At 40.3% G+C, this 26,147-nt stretch overlaps 1 protein-coding gene across 1 annotated transcript in view; it reads left to right on the forward strand.

Annotated features, from left to right (window-relative positions):
- The first annotated feature begins 1,729 nt into the window (after positions 1-1,729).
- LOC142318108 (protein/nucleic acid deglycase DJ-1-like) overlaps positions 1,730-26,147 on the forward strand; it is a 49,158-nt gene continuing 24,740 nt past the window's right edge. Inside the window, exon 1 of the mRNA XM_075354643.1 lies at positions 1,730-2,066. Within this exon, the coding sequence (XP_075210758.1) occupies positions 1,791-2,066 (276 nt within the window). The 5' untranslated portion in view covers positions 1,730-1,790. The remainder of the gene's footprint in view (positions 2,067-26,147) is intronic.

Raw genomic sequence — 26,147 nt, forward strand, 5'->3', positions numbered from 1 at the left:
TTAACTAAAATAAAGTCATATTAGTAAAAAATTAATAATTATTTCAAGACAAATCATGAAAGAAACGTTTTTCATAAAAAAACAATGGTTAAAGTACATAAAAATAACATTTAAGTAAAAGCCTCATAAAACATTATTTATAATTATTTTACCAAGTATGTTTACAAACCAAATATTATTTTATTCTCAGTATCACGGTTGCATTATTCAGTTCACCTGTTTTTCTCCTGATTTTCTCGTTCATCAATTCTGATCTTAATAATACACAATTAGATCTTAAAAAATCCACCTTAATAGAAACAATGCTTCTTTATTCCTCTTGTTTCATTGTTATTGTTTCACACATTTCTACTCCACAAGCAAAAATTTTCTAAAATCTGTTTACTGGAACAAATATTTTACTGGTTTGCTTTGAAATATACTTTTCCTTGGGCTACCACTCGTGTAATTGGTCATAGTTGTCATTTTATCATTAAAATTTCCAAATCTTCAGAAGTTTGGTCATAAAGCTTCATAATTTATAAATTTATCCTTAAAACATTTAATCAGAAAATACTAATAATTCAACTGTAAAGACACCTTTTATAAAATCAGGTATTTCATTACTTTTCAAGAAGTTCATTATTTTATCAAGTTAGAAGTAAAAAAAAAACTTAAAATAGACATCTGTCAAATTAATTAACTGCAATTACCAGTATACAACTGCAATATTATCATTCAACAACCCTAACAACTTCTATGCTGACTGATAGCATCTCTCTTTTTAATAAAGAAAATCATGTTTTCAAATCCCAGTCAGGCTTGTCATTATTATTTTTATAATGACATAATCCATTTCTCATGAAAAAATAGGGTGAGGTTAAATGTAGTTATATATCTTCCTAACAATCATCAATTGAATAAATCACTACAATAGTTTTATATTATATTGTCTTCAGCTTAAAATAGGTTGCTTTAAAGTTGTACACAATATTGTTAAGAAAAGTCATCAGTAAGAACAAACCAAATGAGAAACTGTGTACCAGTAACAACTGTAAAAAACAATATTAAATTTACCTAGGAATGGTATGGTTTACTAATGTTGCAAATAGTCCTTGGATAGACTTGTTTTCTTTGTAAAACTAATTTATCAGATAAAAGTAGTAGAAATTAATTTTGATAAAAATGGGGTAATATAGAAAATCATTAAAAATCTTTAAATACAGTTAGTATTTTTTTTAATAGTTCCTCATTTACTGAATCTTTCCTTTAACATAAGTCTGCTATTTTGTTGCTAATATTAACTAAATTCAGAAGACTTAACTTTTCATGGAAAGTAAAATCCACTATTTCTAATATGAGTATACATCAATGACAAAATGAGAAGAGAAACTGAAGATCCCCAAATTGTACCCAGTTAGTACATGTATCACTAACAGTATTAAAAATTAAATTTCATTAAGTAGTCACATTGTATAAATAACGAACTGCAGGATAATTTTTATACCTTTTTATCTAAATAAAATTATATTTAATCTTTATTATCCTGGTCTCGAAATATAGCTGTTATGTTATGAAATAAATAATCTAACACAAATAACCACTAATTAAAAATAAGTTATGACTAGAATACAGAGTAGAAATTGTTAGATCATTTAAAAGTTACAAAAACCGTCACTGCATTAAATTTGTTTGTTGTTCAGAATTTACTTTTCAAACTGAAATTAATATTGTACTCCACATAGTTTCTTATCAGTAGGTGTAATTGTTTAAACAACCTAACCTTTAGTAGTACTCAATCAATTTATAAGATGAATGCTAAATTCAGTGTTCTAATTAGTATAATTACATACATAAATGTGATAATATTACTGACTTTTACACTATTTTTTACTTGTTTTGGTAAAATTCATGAGCTTGATAGTTTTTCATCATTATCATCTAATGAGTATATAGATGCTTCACATGATTCAACATCATCAGAAACAAAAAAAGAAGATAACAGAAAGCATGCCTTAATATTTGTAGCCGATAGAATTGAAGAATTGCATTATGTTATTACTAATGATATCTTGCTTCGAGCTGGTGTAAGTTAGTAATTAGTAATTTTAATTAGTAATAGAATACATTTAAACTACTTCCTGTTTATTTAATTTCTGTTTTAAAATTGAACGGTAATTCAACTAATCATTCCTTAATTTTTATAAAGATTGTCATATTACTATAATGCATCATCTTGATGAAAAGATTTTTGCTCTTCACTGATAATATTTCATAACATAATTCATAAAACACTGAAAGAGCCTGTCTAATTTTATAATGTTCAGAATTTATTTTTAAACTATTGATCAGCCATTAAGCTTTATTCATTCACCAATTCCCATATGAACATCTAAATTAGATTGCATCAGCTACCATAAATAAATGAATATCCGATTGTTATTTAGATTATGTGGTGTTGGTGCATAATTAGTAAATTGGTGCCATGAAGAATCTGTAAATATAACAATCTTTCATATAATCCCAAAAAACACTGGAATGTTTTTTAAAACACTCCAAAATAAAATAGGCATAAAGGTCAGAAAAAGTAACTGATATACTTGTATTTACATCATAACCATAATGTTTGCAGATGATCAGGCATATATCACAAGTTGTACCAAAACCAAAATAGCGTTGACAAAAGCTATTACCATATTGCACAAAAACAGAGGTAGCCATTCCAAATAATAAAAAGTCCTTTGCTAAGCTTACAAATGAAAATGAAAAATAAAATTAATTTCAAATAAATCTTCTACAAGAAGTAGGAATTTGAATTTGTAATATTTTAATTTCCAAGACTATTTACAGAAATAAGATTTTCAAGAACTCTAGTAATTAAGAAAGTTTTACTTATTATTTAAAATTCTATAACTTCAGTAAGTGGTGGGAATCCATTAAACACATATTTTTACAGCATTCTACTGCCTTACTTATTTAAAAACAATAGACAATTTTTTCACAAAATGTTAAACGTACTGTCATTTTAAATTCAATAAATGATATATATTCTAACTTATTATTGTGGCCTTGGACGTATTTTAATGAGGAACAAAAAAAATGATGAAATGGAAGGTTGGGGAACCAACTGCCCTAGAAGTCAGGGTGCTAACTTCTATAGCAATTAGCTGGTATAATGAATTAAGCATTTTTAACAAACTATTGGTTAGGTAAGCCACATGTTCCATCTCACCAGGTTTCTTATATCCAGTTTTGACTAAATACCTTTATATGAATATTTTATGCATATTGGAATCTAAGGTAAAAGACTGACTAACTACAATGTCGTTTAGGAGGACTGAGATCATTCATAGGACATCTTAATCTCTTTCATTTACTCTCAGGAGAAGTAGTTTTTTGCAGCATATAGTTAAACTGATCAACACAAAATCATTGATCAGTAATTTGCTGCTCCATCCAAGATAAAATTACCCCAATTTTCAATTTTTATCCAACATCTGTCCTCCATTCTCAAAGAGGATGAGATGTGCACTCACAGAACAGGACATGAAACTAAGTTCTTACTTTAGTGATCTCATACAAGTGTTCCTTTATGCATAGTTCACTCTTTTTCACCCCTGTTATAGATTCTATAAATGTAGTTTAAGTGCATGCTAAAGATAAAAGGAGTAGTAGATGTGATCATACTTTGTGTCATCCTGTACAGGAGTACAATATGACAGGATGCCTATTCACTAAATTAGCTTAACTGATCAATCCTTAAATTTAAAAACCCTATTTATTTTAAACACAACAATGCCATTGTAGATATTATAGTAATGAAAAAGAAACATATTATGCGCTGAAATAACTTTTTCTTGATTCATCACATGATATACATTTTTTTTTGTTTTTAATGAAATATTTTTTATCAAACATATAGGTTTGATAATGATTTTTTTGAGATAATGATGTTTGAATGCTTTTATTTCAAATTTGTAATGCTTAGTAAAATACAATTTTTTTTTATATGGGCATTGACTTCTAAGGTCATTGCCCTTGTCACATTTTTTAAAAGAAGTTTAGATCATCATCATATGTAAGGGTGTAAAGGGCCCTTACATTTTATTTAAAAACACCAAAATACACAAAACAATTAAACACAACCACTGAAAACACTTACAGGGTATAAAGGGCCCTGATATTAAAATTAAAAATAAATAGAACACAGAATATAAATGAATGAAAAAGATCAGCTTCACAATACCAATATTTCCTTTTTTTCTACCTATTTTATTAAAGCACCCCCGCGGCAACCGGAACCGCTGTTAAGCAGCACATCAGTCGCCCTAGGATGCTGTGGCTGTTGACTCCCCCCTATAAAACCTGTAAAACATAAGTCCTGTAAAACACATAACCCATCGGGGTCCCCCCGCGTCATAAGAGCAATTCAACCACCTGTTCAGGACGGCCAAAGTACCCCTCGCCGGAGGGCTGCCCTTCCCAGTCCTTACCTAGCTGGATCCAGGAATAACATGCGCATACTCTTTGCCCCGCGCCCACCATCCACCCAAGAGGGTCCCCCATAACATCATCGGATACGCTCCGACTCACCCACTCTTGCATGCAGGCGAGCCCGACCGTCCTAGGCAAGAGGGCAACCTCACGGCCCTATACGCGACACGCTTCATGACTCCCCTTTTTACACAGAATTAAACTACTCACTTAGAGATTCCTTAACACAGCTTGAATATGCTTAAAGACTTGTGTTAATAGTCTATTGGCTTGCAAATAAGCAATTATTTTTTCTTCATTTCCATTTTCCAAATCAGCGACAATACTATTTCTTAAACCGAACCTCTTTTTTTAATATATGGTACACTCTTCCATTAGATGCTTGAATGTAAGTGCTTTATTACAAACACCGTACATTAGTCTCTCTTCGCCGGTTAACAAATATGAATTTGAATCGCTTGTGACCGATTCTAAGTCTGGTCACCGCCACCTATTCTCGGCAAGTCAGCTTCACGTCGCTTTTCCATTTATATGGAGAAGCTTTAACTGCGTTTAGTTTCGTATTTAATCTTCTCCATTAATTACTTCACCTGTCTCTTATTGTATTAAGACAATTTTTAACATCTGTCACTCCTACAGAATTCTACCCAAGTTATCACAGACTGTTGCCTTTCCGGCTGCTTCGTCTGCGCTTTCATTTCTTGCAATACCAGTACACCTTGCAGTCCATAAAATTATACATCGTTGTCCTTATCCATTTAAAACGTACAAGATGAACAAGATGTTGGCGATAAGGACGTCTTTAGCACTCTTGTTCCGAATTGCAGTAAGTGCATTTAACGAATCGGAACAAATAAGCACTCTCTGTTCGCAGAAATGTTAAGAGTAGCGAAGAGCTTGCTGTATGGCAAAATGTTCTGCCGCATAAACACTTGCCATATCTGGCAGTTTCCAAGAATGGGCTTCTCCATTTACACAAATGGAGCATCCAACACCGTATTCGGTTTTAGAACCGTTAGAATAAAATTTAATATATTCTTCGTAACTACTGACGGTTGATAAAAATTCCTGTTGGATGATTATTGCTGGTTTCTCTTTTATTTTTCCACAGAAGAGATCCACTCTTGTATTTTCCGCTGGTAAGAGCCACGGCGGTATTTCTCTTGCAGAAATTGCTAATGTCTCTGGAAGACAATTTCATATTTTCTTATGAATTCGTGACACCGTAATCCGGTTGGTCTGGAATATATAGCACGATGTTCATAAAATGCAGCCAAAGGATGATTGTTGAATATTTTATTATTTGTATGAGTAGGAAAGGCCCATATATTTTCCGTATATCTTAGCAACAGGATCTCTCTACTATAATGTAGTGGCATTATTCCTGTTTGCGACATTAGAGTAGTCGTCGGACTTGCACGGAAAGCGCCTATGGCATATTTTATTCCGCTGCTGTGTATTACGTCTAACTTTCGTAAATGCGACTTTCTCACAGATGAATATACAATACATCCGTTGTCGAGTTTCGATTGAACCAATGCTTTTTACAGCCTCAGTAATATTTTTTATGTGAGCCCCAATTAATATTGGATAAGCATTTAATAATGTTTACGACTTTTTTGCATCTATCATTCAAGTCCTGTATATGTAATCCCCATGTAAGGGATTTAATTAGTAATAGACTTAAGAATCGCATATTTTCCTTGCATTCTAGAGGATGGTTGTCGATGGTCAAAATAGGACTACGGCGAGGAATTCTCTTCCTACAGAAGTGTACACAGCACGTTTTCTCTGGTGAAAATTTGAAATCACTATTCCTCGCAACTTCACTGAGAGCGTTTATCGCACTTGCAATTTGTACTTCACCATAGCTGTCGTGTTTCTGACATATACAATTGTCAGATCTTCGACATAGACACTTTTTCTGATTTCTGCTGGAATGGATAATATCAGCTTATTAATGGCGATCGTAAACAAGATACCGCTCAACGGCGAGCCTTGTGGTATGCCATTTTCTAATCTTTTTTCTGATGAATATTCGTTGTTGATGAGTACTTGGAAAGTACGGTCATTCAAATAGTTGCTGAGTAAAACGGGCAGATTGCCACGAATGCCTTCTGTAGATCAAAGAAGACTCCGACACAACGTTTTGTTGTGATTAAGCTGTTATGTATGATGTTCTCCAAGTTGATCATTTGATCAGTAGTAGAGTGATATTGTCGAAAACTTGTTTGATGTAAGGATAAGAGATTTTCTTTTTCAAAGATCCAAACGAGTCGATTATTTATCATTTTTTCAAATATTTTTCTCTTAACGCACGTCAAAGAAGTAATATTTATCTATTACTATTAGGTAACTATTAAGATCTGTCAAATTTTTATCTTTCTTCGGCACTGGAATCAAATGTGTTTTTTTCCACCGCTGCGGTTGCATTCCATCCCGCCATATCTGATTATATAGTTCTAACTATCTACGTTTTGCAGTAATATTCAGTTGCCTGATCATGTTATAATAAATTTAATCCGGACCAGCAACTTTATTGCCGGCTTTCACAAATTTATCTATTTTAAAAGGTACATTATATGACTAACTTATTTCAGTACTGAAATTTAGTGATCCTCAAGTTCTGTTTTATGCATTCTAAAATATTCATCGTAGTTAGCCGTCTTGTTGTCTTCTTCAAAATGATTTAGCTAGTAGCTCTGCAATTTCGGTTTGAGTTTCTTTAACGTCATCTTCATATTGAAGACAAGTTATGAGAGCAAAGCTTGCACGCCCACAAATTGCCTTCACTTTCTTCCAAACGTCTGATGTAGTGGTGTTTCTGTCAATAGATGACATGTTTTGCTACCAGGATCGTTTTCAGAATCAGTCGTAAGTCTTTTGGCATACGCCCTGTATTTTTAAACGCAATTAGATATTCTAGTGTTGGACGTTTCTTAAAAGCGCTATACGCTCTTTTCTTTCTTTTAATAGCTTCACTTATTTCATCGTTCCACCACGGAACGGGTCGCTTCTTAAGTTTTCCAGATGTTTTGAGAATATATCTTGATGCCAAGTCAAGTATGACATTAGCTGTAGCGTCAACATCGACTTCGATAACTCCAGTTGTTTCAGGGAGTATCGTACTAGCTGTAAAGCTCCTCTAATCTGCCTTATCAAACAGCCATCATTGGATGTATTTTTCTTGTAACGTCAGTTACAATTTGCATCGGAAAATGATCGCTTCTCTGTAAATTCTTTAAAACATGGAAACTGTACCTCGATGCTATCGATCCACTTATAAGTGCTAAATCTAGACAGGACATCGATCCATATCTAGCATTAAAAATATTTCCTGAACCATCATTTAAGATAATAAGGGTAAAATTCAGCAGGAACTTTTCTAATTATCTTCCACGGGGGTCTACTCAATCCGACCCCCAAAGAGAATTATGTACATTGAAGTCACCCACCAGTAGTATTGGTGAGGGAAGCTGAGCATTTAATCTTGCTATGTCATCCTCCTTCCAATCAAAATCCGGCAAGTATATGCTGCAGATAGTTATCTGAAGCAGACGCATCATTCTGATTGCGACCGCTTGTAGATATGCGTTTAGATCAACAGTTTCGGTGGTAGCTCTAGTCGATGTTAATATGGCTACTTATCTCTAACTCATATTTGGCGGTTGATATCGCCGAAATGTATCGTATCTTCTTAATTGGAAATGTGTTTCTTGCAGGCATATATAAATTGAGTCTACATCATGTAACAAGCGTTGGAACTCATGGATGTTTGACAAACATCTATTAATGTTCCACTGAAAAATCAACTCGCTATTATTTATTTACTGTCTGGTTTTGCCTTTCAGCCACCCTTTTCTTCTCTTCTTTTCCATTCTACGTAACAGCTTCGTGTACGTTCAAAATGTTGTCGCCCGTATAGCTCCCGGCCTTCGAATCGGAAACCACTGAATCCGTGGACGACGACGGCTATATCCGTCGGTTGGTTTAGGCGCCGATTGTGAGGCGGGAACCTGAGAGATCCCGGATACAGGCCCCCTGTGGTATTTTAGGTTGCCTCTATGGTTTAGAGGCCACTTCGCTTGCAGGAGATTATGAACCTACATAGAAGATTTCGAAGCAGTCACTTTCCTCGCACCATCATCCAATATTTCACACAAACGGACGTGGATTTTGGCTTGGCGTCTGTTTTCTTCTGATCAAGAGCACTTTTATTTTTAATCAAGGTTTCATCAGGAGGCCATATTTTTATCTGTGGCTTTGTGATTTCTTTAAGATTGAGAGTCTTATTTTGTTATCTATTATTCTCTCAATCATATCAGCCAAAGTGGGCACCAGTTTTCCTAAAAGCTGGTTTATATCAACGGCAGCTGGAGCAGGAGGCAGGAACAGCAGCCGCACCCTGAGCATGAATTTTTACTGTTCTAGGCCTGCGGACGTTTACAATTTTCTTTGTCTCAAGGTAGCAGACTTTCTTCACAGCTACTTCATCTTTGTAAACAGGACAGTTTCTGGATCTACACGAATGATGTCCTCTACAGTTCACACATGAAGAAGAGCCCATGTAAGGATCTTCATGAACCTCTTCACCACACACGCATATTTGCGGTCTCTCGCATCGAGCAGCCGTGTGGCCAAAACGTTGGCGCTTGAAGCACCGCATTGACTGTGGTACAAACGCCCTCACATCCAATCTATGGATTCCTGCACGTACTTTTTCCGACTGGGTTGGTCTATTAAAGATGAGGACATGAAAAGCAGAAGGTAGAACTTCGCTACTTCTCATGTCCAACCTGGGAAACTCTATCACTCCTTGTATTGTCAATTCCTCCACTATCTCCTACTCTGTACAATTCAGCAGATCCCGACAGACCACAACACTCTTTGATGTATTGAGTGTGCTGTACGAATCGCCGTGTATAGCAAATTCGCCGATATTCTTCAATCCTAGAATCTTCTGCGACTGTGAATCATTGGTTGTTTCTACACAAAGACCGTTATATGTTTTCCTGATCTCTTTAACAGGGCCTCCAGCACATTTACTTATTTCTCGAGCAATAAGGAAAGGACTTATTCTGAAGAAGCTTCCATCAGCTCTTGTAATTCCGGTCTGGTACTCCGGTGGAACCCGCATATGTTTTGACAGAGAGCGGAAGCGCAGTCTGCACTGACTCCAGGCCCCTACACACCGAAGTTTCGGGGCTCCCATGCGCCGACATACATGGGCACCTTTACTACATGCTTGCCATCGCGTGGGGCAGTGGGCAGCGGAAGGGCCTCCGTTACACCTGCAATCACTTCGATCCTGACCGCCACATTGTCAGCTCTAAAGATGTGTGAATCCATTTCCTTAATCATTACAGTTTTACATATCTGCAGATGGCCGAAAATCCAGTCCTTGTATTACGGCCTATAGGTGGAATTAGGCCGAAGAAAATTCCATCTCCAAGGAAAGAACTCGAAGCCCTGTTAGCCATCATTACGAATAGTACACATGTACAGCTGTTTCTGCCCTGGACGTGGACGAAGATTTTATTTTCCGGACGTAAGGATTATCTCATTCAGGGCATTATTATTATTATTACTTTTTTGGGGTTTTAGGGAGCAACGACTACTTTGGTCATTAGCCACTTTCCATTTCAAAAAAAAAAAAAGAAAAAAAGACTTAATTGTTTTACAATTCACATGAAACTGAAGACTGTTAATTCGTTCTTGACTACAAACTCAAACAAATGCAGAAATACAAACGCTTAGAATCTTGATTCTTGAACATGTACTTTTTTTTACCGCCTGGGCTTTTCTTTTGGTCATCCTTTCCTACTTTCTTTTTCCATCCTCCTTACCGCTACCTCTGATGACAAGGTCACCTCTGAGGCCTCGGACATGATATCATCTTCCCTTTCATCCCTTTCAGATACCAATGATGTTCTACGGCTGACATCAGATGATAACAACTTAGAACGATTAGCATAGTTATTATTGAATCTAAACTTGAGGCATTCTCCAATGATATATTTAGGGTGGCTGAAGTAATCTCGCTCTCCTTATGTGTCCTCCGGGCTTTTGGAGGTTCCATAAGTGCATATTGTATAGTCTCTATTTCCAATGCTTTCTCTATTGTTATTTGCACCTGCATCGCACTAACCTCAGACTTTTCTACACCCTTGCCACACCTCCCTTTGCCTTATCGCAAATGATAAGGCAAAATCCTTCTTATAGTCGAAGGACTCATGTTTTTGGTTTTTTCAGATGTCTCCTTATCCTTACGCATAGCATCGATTGGTGGTTTGGTGGTTGTAACATTGCGGGTTTCGCTGGCTCTTTTCGTTGAGAAAATTCGATCCTAGTATCAATGACGTCTATCTGTGGATGAGCCTTCTCGGGTTTTAATGGTTCCTTTTGATGAATAGATTCAATCTTAGCGTCAATGATTTTCTCTACCATAGTAAGAAGACTTGGCACAAGCGTAGAAAGCAACTGCTCTAAGTTAACTTTGGATGACGAAGGGGCAGCAGCTGCTTCTGCATAAGTTGTTGTCGGTTGAAGTGTTCTATTGCTAACAATTTTCCTCGCTTCAGAGTAACTTATCTTTTGCTGCGTTTTAACTTCCTGACCGTTTTCAATTGGTACACTGGGCAGTTTCTTGAACGGCAGTTGTTGTGCCCTTTGCAGTTAATGCAAACTGGAGTATCTTTAGATACATCGTCTTCATGAGTTTCCATTCCACACACACACATTTCTTGCCTTTCACATCTGACCATAGTGTCTCCAAAATGTTGCAGGATGAATACGCGTACTTCTAGACGATGTATACCAGTACATACTTTCTCAGGTAAATTAGGTCTATTAAACGTTAAAACTAGCAACTCTGGAGGAGAACCTCACCGTTTCACCTCATAGTTAACCTGCGACATTGAATCACTCCTTGTTTTGACATTTCCTCCACTATTTATTTTTCAGTAAAATTGAGAAGATCACGGCAAACAACGACTCTTTTTGATTATTTAAGTGTATTGTGAGACTGTACAGACACAGGAAACTCACCGATCTTCTTTAAAGATTGAACTTTTTGGCTTTGACTATCGATTACAGGTTTGATGTGCAAACCATTAAACGTCTTGCGAATCTCCTTGACAGAACCATCAACACAATTTAATATTTCTCGAGTGATTAAGAATGACTTTCTGGAAATTTTCGTTCTCTCTCTCGCAATCATTAAATATCTTGGTCTGGGCACATTGTTTCTAAGCAAAGCTTTCCTCAACTCTTTTCGTATTCTGTCAGTATCTTTACTACATTTCCTCTTTGCATCTGGCGAATCGGGTGTTTCTAAACAAGGGTGTTTACGTGCTCCCTCTGCCACGTTGAACTGTTCAAGATGTTACATTAAAGTTGATCCCTTTTGTAGCAAGGCTAGCCGCCGAAGTACACCCTCACTCCAGGACTACTAACCTTGGAGGTCCGATCCGGTACTCCAGTGAAACCGGCATATATTCTGGCAGAGATCAGTTGCGGAATCTCTGCGTTGACTCCAGACTCCCTACTACCCGAAGCTTTCAGGGCTCCCATGCACTGACATACATGGGCATCTTTAATTTTTATTTTGTTAGCGATTGCCCACCTTGAGCTATTTCAGTAGCTCACCCCTGCAGTTCCTAGGTCCAAGCCTTTACCTGCAGACTTTTCCTCGGACTTTTAGTGTTGAAGGACTTGCTGGGCTGTAATATTCCCCCTCAGTCCTCCTTAACAAAAGCCTCCGGCTTCTTCGGGTGGTGCCTTGAGTCGGTACACAAATATTGACCCAGTCGTCTTTTTTTAACGATATCGCCTTCGCCTGGCCTTGCACTCGTCCTTTCACCTAATTATATCATCACCGTATGCCCCGCATACAAACACATATTACAAATAATCAAATACAACTTACGGGTCGCCCTATCCTAAACAGAGTTTCCATGGGCCTCAGCAACAAGAACAACCCGGAGAGCCTCTCATCTCTAGCCCAAGGGACTATCTTTACTCTAATTGTCGATATTATTTTGCAATAAATCTCGTGCCCACTTATAAGATGGACATTCATCGACCAGCTATCATGTTGTGCCGGCTTTCCAACCTGATAACAATTAACACAAGTGGGTTTCCCTAATCCTTCTTTATTGGACAATCTTTCACAAAATGTCCCTCTTTGCTAAAAAAAAGAGCAAATCTCCTGTTCCTTATAGGTTTTAGTTACGTGTTCTAAACCTAAGAATTTGAAGCAACGCCACCATTAAAAATTCTGTGATCTTACAACACTGATAGTCAATATCTCTCAGACGCGTTTCACACTCCACCACATAATGAACACTGCAACTGTCCCTCTTACTCGCTTTAAATACCACCTTGAACAAGCCTTGGAATTCGTCCGCAGAGTAGTTCGTATTTTGCGACCTTAATGCGTCTCTTGTTCCCCAGATCTCTAGGAACATCGTATACTATCATGCGGGGACAAAGAGGCCGTAGTACTACTTTTTAACTGAAAATTACTCAAATCCCTCTGTATTCAGAATCTTATGTTTGGTCTCGCTATCATTAGCCAATATGCAAGTGCCTTCGGAATTCTGTTTCACGCTTACGATCCGTAATCCCTTTTACCTTGCATCCAATTTACTTAGCACTTCACCTTTGAAAACTGCTGGGGTCACTTCCTCGGACTTATCTAAAATAAAAAACCTTTGATTAGGAACCAACAGTTTGTGAACCGGCCTGCTTCACAACCTCGGAAGCTAATTTATTAACAGATGACTGCGGTGTAGGCTGACTTCATTCACTTCTGCCAGCCTTTTAAACACTTCAATGTAACCTTGCAATCAGTTTTTTGGACAGTGAGAAGGTATAAGTACCGCAACTTCCGCAGTCGGGATTGTACACACACAGCGCTTTTTCTTAATATATCTTGTATTCCCCGTAAACTCCTCAATTTCTGCACAGAAACCATTGAATATTCCTACCAGATTTTGCACAGCGTCTATTGAAACTTGATCAGAGGAGGTCAAATCTAAATCCAGTTTCTTAAAAGCAGCTGCCTCAATCTTCCTCGCCTTCATAGGCGGCACGACTTGCTTTGACTGACTGGAGCAGAGACTGAAAAACGTTCCTCCATCAACGGAGCATCTGAATCTGAGTAGGGTCTTGTAATTCCACATGATGTCGTCTTCATTACGTGCTTGACATCTCAGGGGGCATGTGGACAACGAAAGGGTTTCCGTTACAGCCGCAATAACATCGACCCTGGCTGTCACATCACTGGCTCTAAATGTGGTATAAGTCCATTTCCAAATGATTTACAATGAACATGATTTGCAACTGACCAAGAAACTCCAATTCAACATAGTGACCTGAACGAAATAAATAGGTATAAAATGATCACATTTCTGAGGAAAACACTCGAAGCCCCGTTAGGCAGCCAAATGTATTGTACGTATGTACAGCTATCGCCGCTCTGAACGTGGAACGTAGGTGGTGTGTTGCAAACGAAATTATTTACCTCAGGACATTATTATTATTATTATTTAGTTTTTAAAGCTTTGGGGGAATCGACTGCTATTGTCATTAGCCCCTTCCACAACAAAAAATAGAAAATAAAAACATGCTTTTTCGCCCCGGTTAAAAAACACTAGCGATATTTGGTTCTTCTGGCATTTCCACCACCACCCCATTCAGTAGCCCTAAAGCATAACACCGAATGTCCGGGCCACAAACGGCTACTATGTGCCTCAAAACGGTTTAGCGATCAATACCTGATTAGCTCCTAGAGCTTACCTAACTGCTTGAGTGGAATAAGCGTGATGCCACACACCACTCGCTTGCATGTCCCACCGCTCACTTGCCATATACTACTAAAATGGGTAGGCGCACCCCGTCTACATACTAAAATATATGACTTGTCAATAAATTAAAGATTTATTCCGTCAAGGACAGCAATTCGCTGCCACGTCTAGGTCGCTGAATGCCAGCAAGTACCTGTCTACAATATTACAACAGAGCTTGGAGCTATATTTGACCGACGCCCAGCCATTTGACGAGGGTAGCTTCCTACAGCAAGCGGTAGGAATCTTACATCCATTAAACTACTGATGCCGGTTGAACAAAGCAACGGCATCATGAAACGCCCACACGGTCCGACAATAAGGCTCACGCCATATTGACTCGCCGCTTGTGAGTGGCCAATTTTCCCATTCACCTCTAAGTTCCATGGTGGCCTGAGTTCTAGCCCCCCAAGAGCTGGAGAGTGGAACATCATGTGTTCGTTCGACTAGACCTCCCCGCAAACGCACAGCTCATCAGCTGCCAGGCGGAACAGAAACAGAAATAAATATTGGTTCAAATTCGCGTGGTTGGAGAGCACTTGGGCTCCCGTTGCTCTTAAAAACGGACTAAACGCGTACCATACCCCCAAGTCCGTATAAATCTATACAAGGACCTACCCTTAGTCGTGGCGTGCCATTCTGTTGTCATGCTTCCATCGCGAGGCTGTAAAGCTTCCTGCGCAGGCGGGAGGTGGTTAACTGTTGGAAATTTAGAATCGATACATTGCGATCACCGTTCCGCTCCGGTAGAGAACCGGCTCGAAACCGCATCCCAATTACCTCGGCCTCCCTATCTCTACATGGCCACCCGAACTTTCACCACTAAATCAATTGAGAGAGCCTTTCCCAATACGGTGGTAGCCTCGTAGGAGGTTGTTTTAAGCAGATTGTTGATGGAGAATCAGTACGGGTTTCGTCCCGGAAAGGGTTCGGAGGATGCCATACTCCGTGTGATGAGTGTAGAAACAACCAGTGAGACGAAATATGTCCTGAGGATTTTCCTGGACATTTCCGGAGCATTTAGTAATCTATGGTGGCCTTATGCTATTTACCAACTCCAAAAAATAGAATGTACTGTAAGTGAATTGTAAGTTATGCAAACTTACTTCAGTCATCGGAATGTGCTGCTCCGCGAGGGCAGCCATGAGGTTGGCAAGAGGCTATCTAAGGGATGACTCCATGGAAGCGTGTTGGGTCCATTATTGAAGGTGGTGGAGTTTAATTCTCTCCTGCAACTGAAGTTTCCCAGCGGGTGTTGCATCATGGCTTATGCTGACGATGGGCTCCTGCTAGTTGAAGGAAGCTTGCAGGATGCTTAAGCTGTGGGGGTCATCAACACAAGATGACGTTTACCCCGGAAAAAACCACGATGATGCTCCTCAAAGGCTGTTTGGCAGTGAGTTGGCGTGTCCGTGTTTCGATGGCAGGCAAGCGTATAAAGTTTACTCAGATTCAAAAATACCTCGGGATTTTTCTTGATGAGAAACTATAATTTAAGATGCACCTTCATATGTCGCGGAGAGGGCCTGCAATGCCTTCTTCGGTATTCGACACGTGATGAATCCTGTTTGGGGGTCTTAACTTTATGACCGTGAGCATCCTGTATAAAGGCGTGAGCAAGGCTATTATGCTATACACGGCGCCTGTTTGGGCGGATAGGCTAAAATATAAAAGTTATAAAGTATTATTAAGGGCTAAACGCCTAATATTGTTAACAGTAACGGGTGGTTACCGTACTATTTCACGGGAGACAGTCTGATTGCAGGCGTGAAACCAATAGAATTGATTGCGTCTAAGAAGAAGCAACGGTATTTTGTTAAGAAGTCCAATGAGTTGACTTCGGATAAAGAAATTGAATTATATGACAACACTTGTGGCAGGCCAGATGGGATGAGACAGACGGTGGGCATTATACGCATGATCTCTCTCCAAATGTTGTTGGTTTGCGGGACGCCTCTTGGATGCACCCTAATAAGTATGTGACGCAATTTCTTCCCGGCCACGATACTGTTAGGAACAGACTGCAGAAATTTGGTCTGGTAGATTCTGGGATGTGCCCTTAGTGTGGACATTTGGATGACACTTACCATGTTGTTTATAAGTGCTCGAAATACGAGTTAATGCATACGGAAGCCATCTGTCGGCTTGATCTTACGGGTCGGCGTTGGATCTCCGTGTAAACTGGAGGAGCCAGGCCGAATGGACAATAGTGGAGAGTTTTTTAGTGTACTTAGCAAAGGAAAGGATTGCTGAGGGGATCTAGAGCTCTGCTTGGATTTCTCTTTTATTCTATTTTTGTTTTATAAATTATGTTTCTGTTTTTGTTCTTGTCCTTTGTTTTGTTTTGTTTTAATGTTACTGCGTTGTTATTGTTTCGTATAATATTTTTATGTTTCGTGTTGTGTGTTGAACTCACTTTTACTTTCTACGGGTAGGTAGTTATTACTTCAACAATTCCTTTGTTTAGTAAGGTACTTTCAGTCATGCTTAAGACTTGGTGAGATGTGTTTTATTTTGAGTTGATTAAATAGTAGTACACCGATGGGAATGTCACTCGTGGCATTCACATCGGTGGCATCCTGGCCGAGGCGGACTGAAATATGTCAAAAGCCGAGGTTTCGAAGATGACCTCCGGTAAAGCCCATAAGAGCTCGGAACGGAGGGGGTGGAGAAGGGTATCTTCCCTTACGGAGTTAGGTTGTTTTAAACACACCAGTGCATACAATTAAGGCTCTGCGCTGGGCACTCCTTAAATTTTGAAGAAGTGCTCGATTTCTTTCCAACCTATGCTCACAAACGGACGCAGTATAAGAGGTCATACTTTCGAAGATACCTCGGTACACCATGTGCAGATGATGACCCGCCAGCCCATAATCCTTCCGAGCAATTCTCCTTCCTAAGCTTGTGCAGCACAGAGACAGCGTCCGCTGCTACTTGCCTAATGTGGTTGCTAAACAGCAACTTCTCATCAAGGCTACCACAGACGGCGGTAAGCCGACTAACAAGGTCCCCACGAAAGTGACCCGCATGGCCACTCCCTCTGGTATGTGAGTAGCGACATTCCGTTCTCATAAATCTCCTACGCCGTCACCACATATACTGGAGGATATGGTTGAGGAACCTCCCGACCCAAAGGCGTCGGAATTATCTAAGTTGAAGAACACAAAAAAGAAAAATAGAATCGCGTACAACTGAATTCTATATGGTTTCCTGAGTATATTTATTATTATTATTATTATATTTATATTTTTTACTTTATTTTCATTTTATGAACATTATTCAGTGGAATGTTCGGGGTGTACGGTCCCACATTGCAGATATTGGAGTACTGGCGCAGCTGCATGATCCGATTGTCATGTGTTTCCAGGAGACTCATCTTCTGCGACTGACCCAATCGCACTCAGGGGATACTTTTGTGAGAGATTCGACTGTGTAGTGGATGGTAGAGAGAGTGGTGAAGTGGCTATTTTCATGAGGGATGAGGTATCAGCTACAAGGATTCGACTGACCACTCTCGTTCCTGCTGTTGCAGTGAAGATCTCTGACACCTTCAAGTTGCATATCTGCAATCTACATCTCTCGCCAAACACTGAGTTCAATGCTCTGGATATCTCAGACCTCCTCGCACAAATACCATCTCCATCATTAATAGTGAGAGACTTCAATGCCCACCATGTTTCTTGGGGCTCGACTTTCTGCTCCACTCGGGGAAATATAGTACACGATGTGAGACAGGACTTGGACCTTTGTTTGCTGAATGATGGGTCTCATACATTCATGTCTTTATCATCTGGTACTGTGTCTAATATCGATCTCTCTATGTGCTCGCCGGCTTTACTCCTTCGTTTTGATTGGTCTGTTTGTGATGATTTTCATGGCAGCGACCATATACCAATTGTTCTTCGTTTCGGTGTAGACCACGAGATTCGGAGAAGGCCACGGAGGTGGATTGTCGAAAAGGCGAATTGGGATGGATATCGTATGGCCTTCGAATCGCAGTGTGATGTCGGTGCGGATATCCTTGAACAACTTTCCTCTTTTACGTCCAAAATACCTGAAACAGCCAGCAGATATGTCCCATAAACATCGGGTAATCCTAAACGTCCTTCCGTTTCGTGGTGGAATGATGATTGCAAGTGTGCTATTCGGAATCGACGGCGAGCGCTACGCAAATTCAATAATAGACCTACAACTGAACATCTAGATATATACCACAGGCTAGGGCAGTGTGCCGTCGGGTCTTCTTGACCGCTAAGAGGAATTCATGGACGAAGTATGTAAACTCCATCTCACGCACTACTCCCACGTCTACTGTGTGGAGAAAAATTCATGCAATTTTCAGGTCGCCAGGGCAATCTATTCTCACTCTCGACGATGATGAGGGGGAACTCCTTACGTCATCTTCGGCTGTAGCAAATACTTTAGCAAAATCTTTCCATTCGGTGTCTCTCACCTCGTCATATAATAACGACTTTCAGAGGTACAAAGTACGGATGGAAGTATTGCGGTTGAATATTGGTGTTTCGAATGGTGAATTGAACACTCCGTTCTTACTTAAAGAATTGTTGCACGCACTTAGGAACACTCGTGACACTTCCCCTGGACCGGACAACGTTCGCCTTTGTATGCTTTCGCACCTTCCTGACTCAGCACTACAACATCTTTTGAGTATTTACAATGGTTTATTCTCGGGACAAGTTTTTCCGCCCAACTGGTTGGAGGCATTTATTATACCAGTACTAAAGCCTGGCAAAGAGAAAACCGATCCCTTAAGCTACCACCCTATTTCTAACAAGCGTGTTCTGTAAAGTAATGGAGAGGATGGTGAACCGCAGGCTTGAGTGGTACTTAGAGAAACATGGCTTTCTTTCTTCGGAACAGTGTGGTTTCCGACATGGGAGATCTTCCATTGACCATTTGGTGTCGATGGAGACAGCCATACAAAACGTCTTCCTGAACCGCCAACACCTCGTGTTGCTATCTTTTTCGATATAAAGAAGGCGTACGACACGGCCTGGCGACGTGGCATTCTTAACACCTGTAGGAGGTGGGTGATCACTGGCAACATGCTTGCTTTTATACGGGGATTCTTGAATCACTGGACGTTTCGTGTTCGTGTAGACGATTCACTTTCAGACAGTGTCGTCTCAGAAAATGGGGTACCGCAAGGTAGTGTATTAAGTGCCACCTTGTTTTCTGTGGCCATAAACAGCATTACCAATTGTGTACAGGCTCCTGTCGCTTGTTGTCTTTTCGTTGATGATTTTGTTATTTACGTTGCGAGCCGCTCTACACCCACTGCAGAGCGACTGATGCAAAACACTATATTTCGCCTTGAGGCTTGGTCAGGGACTACTTCACATTTTCACCCGACAAGACGAAATGTGTAGTCTTTTCTCGGAACCCTTCTAATCCGCGGGTTTTTCTGAACAGGGAGCTTATTGCTGTCTCTACTTACGTCAGGTTTCTGGATTTGCTTTTTGATAGCCGTCTTACGTGGGTCACATATATGAGGGATTTGTGTATTCAAAAGTGTTCCAAACTTTTGGATATGATCCTAAGTAACATCAACTGGGGGGGCCGATCGGTCGTGTATGTTACGTTTTTACTACTCCCTTGTTCTTTCCCGTTTGGATTATGGTTGTGTCGCCTATTCCTCAGGTCGTCAAACCGTACTTAAGATGCTGGACGGTGTGCATCATTCTTTTCTTCGGCTTGCTACGGGTGCGTTTAGATCGAGCCCTATCGCAAGCTTACTTGTAGACAGTGGTGAGCCATCACTTTGGGATAGACGAGACCAGCTTTTGTTATCTTATTTTGCCCGTCTCAGCGGTCAGCCGAATCACCCAGCTTTTGACCCAGTTCTTAAGAATCCTAATTTGAGGAAGTATGAGGACCGTCCACGTTGTACTGCGCCTGTGGGTGTCCGTACACGACGTCTGCTGCAGCGTATGAATGTTGGCACTCCCTCGTTCTTTCCATCATGTCCGTGCTCCAATCCCCCGTGGAGAATAAACCATGTAAATTTTACGTTTGATCTTACAACGTATGATAAACAATCAACGGCACCTATTGTTTACCAGCAGGTGTTCCAGTTTCTCCTCACCAAGTCGAACCCAGACGTGGTGGTATACACTGATGGGTCGAAGCATGACGGTAACGTTGGTTGTGCTTTTGTTTTCAATGAAGAGACTTATATCTTTGGCCTACCCGGTGTTACGAGTGTGTTCACCGCGGAACTACTCGCTGTGGATAGGGCCCTAATTATCGTTGGCCATAATATAGGAACATTCTTATTTGCAGTGACTCGTACAGTGCTCTCCAGGCATTGGAAAACCTTTAATCCGGACATCCTGTCGTCGTTGGCATTTATGATAAAATCGCTGAGTTGGAAAAACGAAACAAGGGGGTAGGTTTTTGCTGGATCCCTAGCCACGTTGGAATTCTTGGTAATGAGAGAGCAGATTCTGCTGCGAAAGATGCGTGTATTCAGCCTCCTTTCACCACCCGAGTTACTACCTTTGATTTTATTAATCATATAAAACAATCACTGCGAGCAAGGTGGCAAAGTGGCTGGACGGCTGCCGTCGATAGTAAACTTCGACGGATTAAAGACTCAGTGTTGCCGTGGGGCTCTTCTAGCAGGAACTCTCGTCGTGAGGAAGTGGTCCTCTGCCGGTTACGGTTGGGCATATGAGGATCACACACGAATATCTAATGTCAGGAGGAGACCCATCTCTGTGCACACGATGCAACTGCCGCATGACTGTGCACCACATTCTCGTGGACTGCGTATGTTATGCGGCGTTGCGTCGTCAATTTAATATACCCAGCAGCATTCGTGATGTCTTGGGCAATGATGGCAGGGTTTTGGAACGAATGTTTCTCTTTTTGCATAGTACCGGGTTACTGCAAGGGATTTAATATACTTATATATGTTTTTCTGTAAGGAGAGTTTTTTAATAATTTTAACCTTTATTTTCGATTTGATTTTTTAGTTCTATGTGTTTAATTTTACTATCCGGGGTGGGATTTTTGCACAACCCATCAGAGTTAGGTAAGTTTTTATACTTTCTTTATTCTATTATTTTATCTTTAATATTTTATCAACTTTGTCTGTGATATTAGTTTTGGGTTTTATTTTGCCTTCTTCGCTTGTTTTAGTAAATTTTTATTATATGATTAATATTATGTTTACACCTTGTATAGCTTATTATTTTGGAGTTATATTACCCTTTTAATAATGACTACCGGGCGATGTTGACGCCCAAGCGTTTTTCGCCAAAAACAACCAAAAAAAAAAAAAAAAAAAAAAAACTTCTCATCAAATAAAACACCTAGGCACTTATAAACTCTAATTTGGCTGATTACACAGCTTTTATACTTAATATGGGGGTTACGACTGTACGATAATTTGTCTGCACCTTTGAGAAGCATAAACTTCGTCTTGGGCACAGAAATCTTTATATTTTGCAAGTCCATCCAGCCCTCTGCGGCTGAGCTCGGTCTTCTAGCTGTGGTGGTAAATTACCACGATATAACTGGAGACAGTCATCGGCGAAAGCCTGGGTCGTGACCCCTTCTGAGAATGTCAGTCCCAGAAATCCGTCGAATACCAAGTTACTCAGCAAGGGACCGAGAAAGAAACCCTGCGGGCTTCCCCTGGTGAGAAAGTTTTCCACAACTAGGTGCACATCCTTAAACAGAGACACGTACGGTTAGACAAATAATCGCATATCACGGCCTGCAGGGCTACGGGAACATTGCGGCGTTCCAACTTATAGAGGACAGTACTTCAACACAAGGAAGGAAATGCTGCCTCTATGTCAATAAAAATTGCCAAAACATATTTACAGTCGGCGCTTTCCACCTCGGCAAGGGCATTTAAGATGCAATCCTCCGTGCCAATGTAGGGCGGTCGATTGTATCGCCCTCTACGCTAAAGGCCTTCGTGCTTTTGTAGGCTCCACTGTTGGTTTTTTAAAATCTTCCTTTTTCAGAATCACCCCTCACTAAAATAGAGTGAGTGGGGTGTTGTTTTCAAGGAAGTTTTGACCGTTAACCAGAATCTGGTGATATTTCTCGCCTAGCGTAGTCTGGTCTTGAAGTAGATGGAAGAACAACCTTCAGGTCTAGGAGGAGCTTGGTCCACTCTCCGGTTGGAAGCGAGGACCACAGACGAACGAGAAGATTCAGTTTGCCAGAAGCTGGACCCTCTGCTATAGAGATCGTGAAAGGAGAAACGATTGAAGTAAATATCATGCGAATACCGAAAAGAAAAGTTGAGATGATAGAGAGAGCAGCAACGGTGACCGAACTAAAGGCACTGACATGGATCACTCATTAGAAGAGATTCACAAGATGATGATGATTATACAAACGAACACCAACACGAAACCCGAATTAAAAGAGTGCGCTTACGGCATTTTAGACAAAGCCAGGAACGTAGAAGTTACTATGCGATCGCTATATGAATTATCCCTACCGAAATTTACCCATTGTACAGATACTCAGACGGAACTCAGATAAGATCCAGAGAATAAGGGAGTACAAGCTAGGACTATGATCCGCGAAAAGTTGGAACATGTACTTGAATCCGGCGACATTGATGACTTAGAAAGTATTACGGGCATCCGTTGGCCGAAGGACTTATTTAAAAATGTTGCGGTTTCGCTGGGCTTTCCCAAAGAAGATGTAGAAGTAGAACGAGCCCGAGTTCCTGATCTGACAGATAATGTGGACTAATTGCCTATACACCCCAGCTATCGGGAGGTTGCTCCTGGGATCCCAAGTCGACTGGATGCGGGTTCTAAGATTCCAGGCGGCACCTACTTCAAAGACACAAGAAACACTGACATTTACCTTCGTAATAGTCATTGATGAGAAGAATGAAGATCTTGTACGACAAATCACAAAGGCGCTTCACCGAATAAGGAACTCAAAGAAGGGTAAACTCCTGATCTTTACACCGTTTGAGGAGACCGGGGAAAGATTGGGCAAGATTTTAGAACATTGAATCCGAAGAATAAACGCAACAAAAACTAAGTGGCCACTCTTTATTATTGACCAAGAGTCGAAGAAAAGAATGCCACAATGACCAGCATCGTTGATTGTGACTATCAAGAAAGACGGAATGACCTACGCAGACTTGTTGAAACAGGTCAAAGGAAGTATCGGCAAAGATTTAGGTGATGACATCTTATCCATAATAAAGGTAGATCTGAAACTACAGATACGGGTCATTGACTCACCCCAGCGAAATGAGAAGACGTCAAGAGGCGCCTATGTTCCAAGGTCACAGATGCGGTAGTAGAAGATAGACCACGTAAGGGTAGAATGATAACTTTTCACATGAAAGACTTGGATATTGACGCTACAGCCGAGAAGATTACCGCAGCGATTAAAAAAGAGGTTGGATTGGATATCCCAATTCGAATACATCGAGTCTCTTCGATGAGACCGCGTTCGGCACAACACAAAAGGCGATGATCCTGCTCCGGACACGGGATGCTTAACTTCTGGACGATAAATTCATAATTAAGGTAGGCTGGCATTCTTGTCATATTGAGGTGAAATCTGATAAAGTTAAATGTTGTAAATGGGATGGGGTCATTTGTTGAGAAATTACTGTGAGACCAACCGCACCGCCCTATGCTTCAGTTATGGGAATGCGGGACGTAGGGCGGTAGAGTGCAGAGAGACTCAAAAATGCCTAGAATGCGACAAGGTGGGACAATGGACCGGAGGCCGTACATGTAACGCACCAAGATCATGAAATATCTTCAAATTAACGTAAACAAAATGCCGACTGCTCGTCGGCAAGCAAGGTCGTAACCTTGCTTGGAAAGTTGCAGTGGAACGAGACGTTGATTTCATAGTATTAGCTGAGCCGAATATTAGGTTGATTGCTTCCAGCGATTGGAAAATAGATGAATCGGGTGACACTGCTAATAAGAACGTCTACAACCGCTTCGCGATACTAGACAAAATCTGTCATTATTGGTGGATATATTTCGCCTAACTCTGGAGAAAGAAGATTTGAAGAATTTATCAGATTTTGAAGAAATGATAAGGACGGCGGAGCAGCCGACAATACTGGCGGGTGATTTTAACGCCGAGTCTCTCAAGCTTGGAGGAACGAGATCGACCCGCTGCTCAGGGAAAATATTTATTGGTGGTTTCAGGAAATAGCTGATCTCAGAGGAGCTTCAACTTTGGCAGCTCGTAGACAATTACAAAGTGCAAGACGCAGCCACACTGACGAAATCGATAGGGCGGAAATTCGTTATAAGAATACACGTAAAGAATTCTGCGCAGCAGTGAAAGCAGCCAAACGTGCGGCCTGGATGAGGTTGGTCCTTGAGTTAGACGACGATCCACAGGGGAGGCCGTACCGAATTTTAATGAAAAGGTCCGGTGCCCCTCTCCCATTGCTTTCAAGCGGACAGCTTGTGAGAGTAATAAATCCTCATCATAATGGAAGAAGCAAATCAGGAGGTTACACCATGCTTTGAAGTGAGGCTTTTCTCAGTTGATGAACTTCGTTAATCGGCCTACCAGATCAACTAAGAAAAGTCCGGGGCCATACGATGTACCAGATGTCCTACTTACGGAGCTAAGGAGAGTGCACCCATGGATCGTGTTGGAGTCCTTAATGAAGCGTTGATGACGGCCAATTTCCCTTTGACATGTAAACTGGGCAGACTGCTCGTTCCCAAACCGAAGACGACTGATCTGACCCCGACCTTTCGACCGATATGTCTTCTGCCTACGGTGGGAAAACTTTATGAGAGATCATTTCTGATCGAATTTGGAACGAGGTTAACGCTGAGGGGTAGGTCTGTTACCGTCCCAATATGTTTCATAAATAAAAATCGACGGTCGACGCCCTGAGAAGAGTGGTGACAAGGACGGACACATGCAGGGCGAGCACCTAGAAGACCAGAACAGTTTCCTTGATGGTCCTCCTGGATATCCGCAATGCCTTTTATAGCCTACCGTGGGCGGTTGTGAATCGAGAGCTGGCTGGCAAAAAGATCAGTGATTATTTAAGAGCTGTTATCTGTGACTTCCACAACGCGCGTGAATTTCTAACCACAACGGCAGACAGTGACATTGGATTCCGGATGCAAGGTGGAGTGCCTCAGGGGTCAGTCTTGAACCCCCTCCTATGGTACCTCACATTTGATGGGATTTTAAGGCTGGGGTTCCCGGAGGGGGTCTCTCTGATTTCTTATGCGGACGACCTGGCAATATTAGTGTCAGGTCGAGAGGAGGACGTTGTTGAATACAAAGCGAAGTTTTTCACTTTTCAACGTATAGTTAGCATTTTAAACTCCTATGTTGTATTTTGTTAGCTCATTTTTTGTTGTTTAACATTGTTAACATAGTTTTTAAGCTATAAATAAACAATACTAGACAAATAATTAAATCATATCATAGTCACATACTATGACATCATATCTAATACTGAAGAGTGAGCCTTCGTGGAGAAGATTAATCATGTATGTTCAGGTCAAAACATGTAGCTGAAAACCAGCTATGTTTTTTGTATTAAGCTGCGTTTTGGATTTAGGGATGAATTACTTTTGTTCAGTCTTATTGCTGTCTTAAGTTTGTTAACAATGGCGTGTCATAATGCCTCGAAATTCTGTAAATGGTGTGGATGCCTTTTGTTATGTATGTGGTGAGTTTACCGTAAAATCAAATAGAAAAAACATTACATCTTTAATTAGAAAAGCATATAATTCGTACTTTCAGTGTAAAATTCGTGATCATAAGACGTGGGCTCCTCATACAGTACGCACTAATTTTTCTGTATATTTA

Source organism: Lycorma delicatula, chromosome 1 (genome assembly GCF_047948215.1).
Source record: "Lycorma delicatula isolate Av1 chromosome 1, ASM4794821v1, whole genome shotgun sequence".
NCBI classification, from domain to species: Eukaryota; Metazoa; Arthropoda; class Insecta; order Hemiptera; family Fulgoridae; genus Lycorma; species Lycorma delicatula.